This window comes from Notothenia coriiceps, unplaced genomic scaffold (assembly GCF_000735185.1).
Source record: "Notothenia coriiceps isolate Sejong01 unplaced genomic scaffold, NC01 NC01_scaffold00035739, whole genome shotgun sequence".
Classification (NCBI taxonomy): Eukaryota; Metazoa; Chordata; class Actinopteri; order Perciformes; family Nototheniidae; genus Notothenia; species Notothenia coriiceps.
The window spans coordinates 1-1,222 of NW_011368440.1; the positions used below are offsets into that span (position 1 = coordinate 1).

At 43.3% G+C, this 1,222-nt stretch overlaps 1 protein-coding gene across 1 annotated transcript; it reads left to right on the forward strand.

The window, feature by feature from the left end:
* Positions 1 to 4: 4 nt before the first annotated feature.
* On the forward strand, positions 5 to 647 carry LOC104963162 (gastrula zinc finger protein XlCGF49.1-like; the record flags this gene model as incomplete). The annotated part of the gene is made up of 1 exon (XM_010791722.1): positions 5 to 647. A coding segment is annotated over one exon (609 nt), but the record flags the coding sequence as incomplete, so codon positions are not given.
* Positions 648 to 1,222: the final 575 nt, after the last annotated feature.

Consider the following 1,222-nt stretch of genomic DNA (forward strand, 5'->3'; position numbering starts at 1 on the left):
TGGGAAAACTTTCACTCAATCAGGTGCTCTCCAATCACATAAACGTATTCACATGGGAGAAAAACCTTACAGCTGTGAAGAGTGTGGGAAAACTTTCACACAATCAAGTCATCTCCAATCACATCACCGTATTCACACGGGAGAAAAACCTTACAGCTGTGAAGAGTGTGGGAAAACTTTCACTACATCAGATGCTCACAAAACACATCACCGTGTTCACACTGGAGAAAAACCTTACAGCTGTGAAGAGTGTGGGAAAACTTTCTCTAGATTAAATGCTCTCAAAGCACATCGCCTTATTCACACTGGAGAAAGACCTCACAGCTGTGAAGAGTGTGGGAAAACTTTCACTACATTAGGTGTTCTAGAATCACATCGCCGTATTCATACCGGAGAAAAACCTTACAGCTGTGAAGAGTGTGGGACAAGTTTCACTACATCAGGTAATCTCAAATCACATCGCCGTATTCACACTGGAGAAAAACCGTACTGGTGTGAAGAGTGTGGGAAAACTTACGCTAGAGCAGATGCTCTCAAAAACATCTTCGTGCTCACACAGGAGAAAAACCATAGTGGTTTTATGAGTGTAGGGCCCTGGTTTAAGCTTATTTAGTTGTTTTTTTACAGTAAACAACTCCCATCTATTGGCCATGCGTTGGGTGATCCTTTTTTCCATTACAGATCCCATCCCAACAGCGCCATCTGTTGACGTAACATCCGAATTGACAGGCATAATGTTCACTGTTCCTTTAAGTTTTGTTTGCTGTCTGTCCGTTTGCCGCCAGCGCGCTGATTCAAACAGCTGACATTATTGCAGCAAATCCAAGCCATTGTCCAATACAGCTTATGTATCCAATATACAATCCAGTTTTAGTGCTGCACATACCCGGCCGCTTTCCCCGCCTTGGTTTTCGGCGTCTCCTTTCGCCGTCTTGATGAGCGCAGGTGGTGACAATCTCCAGCTGATTGTGGCATGTTGTCCAGCTGATCCGGGATGACGGTGTCGGTTGTGAAGTAATCCGATTGTTTGTCCGGTGAAAACGATCCTTAATCCAATGCGATATGTTTCTTATATTGTTCAGTTTCACTCAGAGTACGATTCTACTTAATGTAATGGCAATTTAAATGTTTCAGTGTCCTATATCTTTTTGCCATTACTTCACAGGAGGGTTTAGGTCAGTGGTTCTCAAACTTTTTCTGTCATTCCCCACTTTGAACAGGT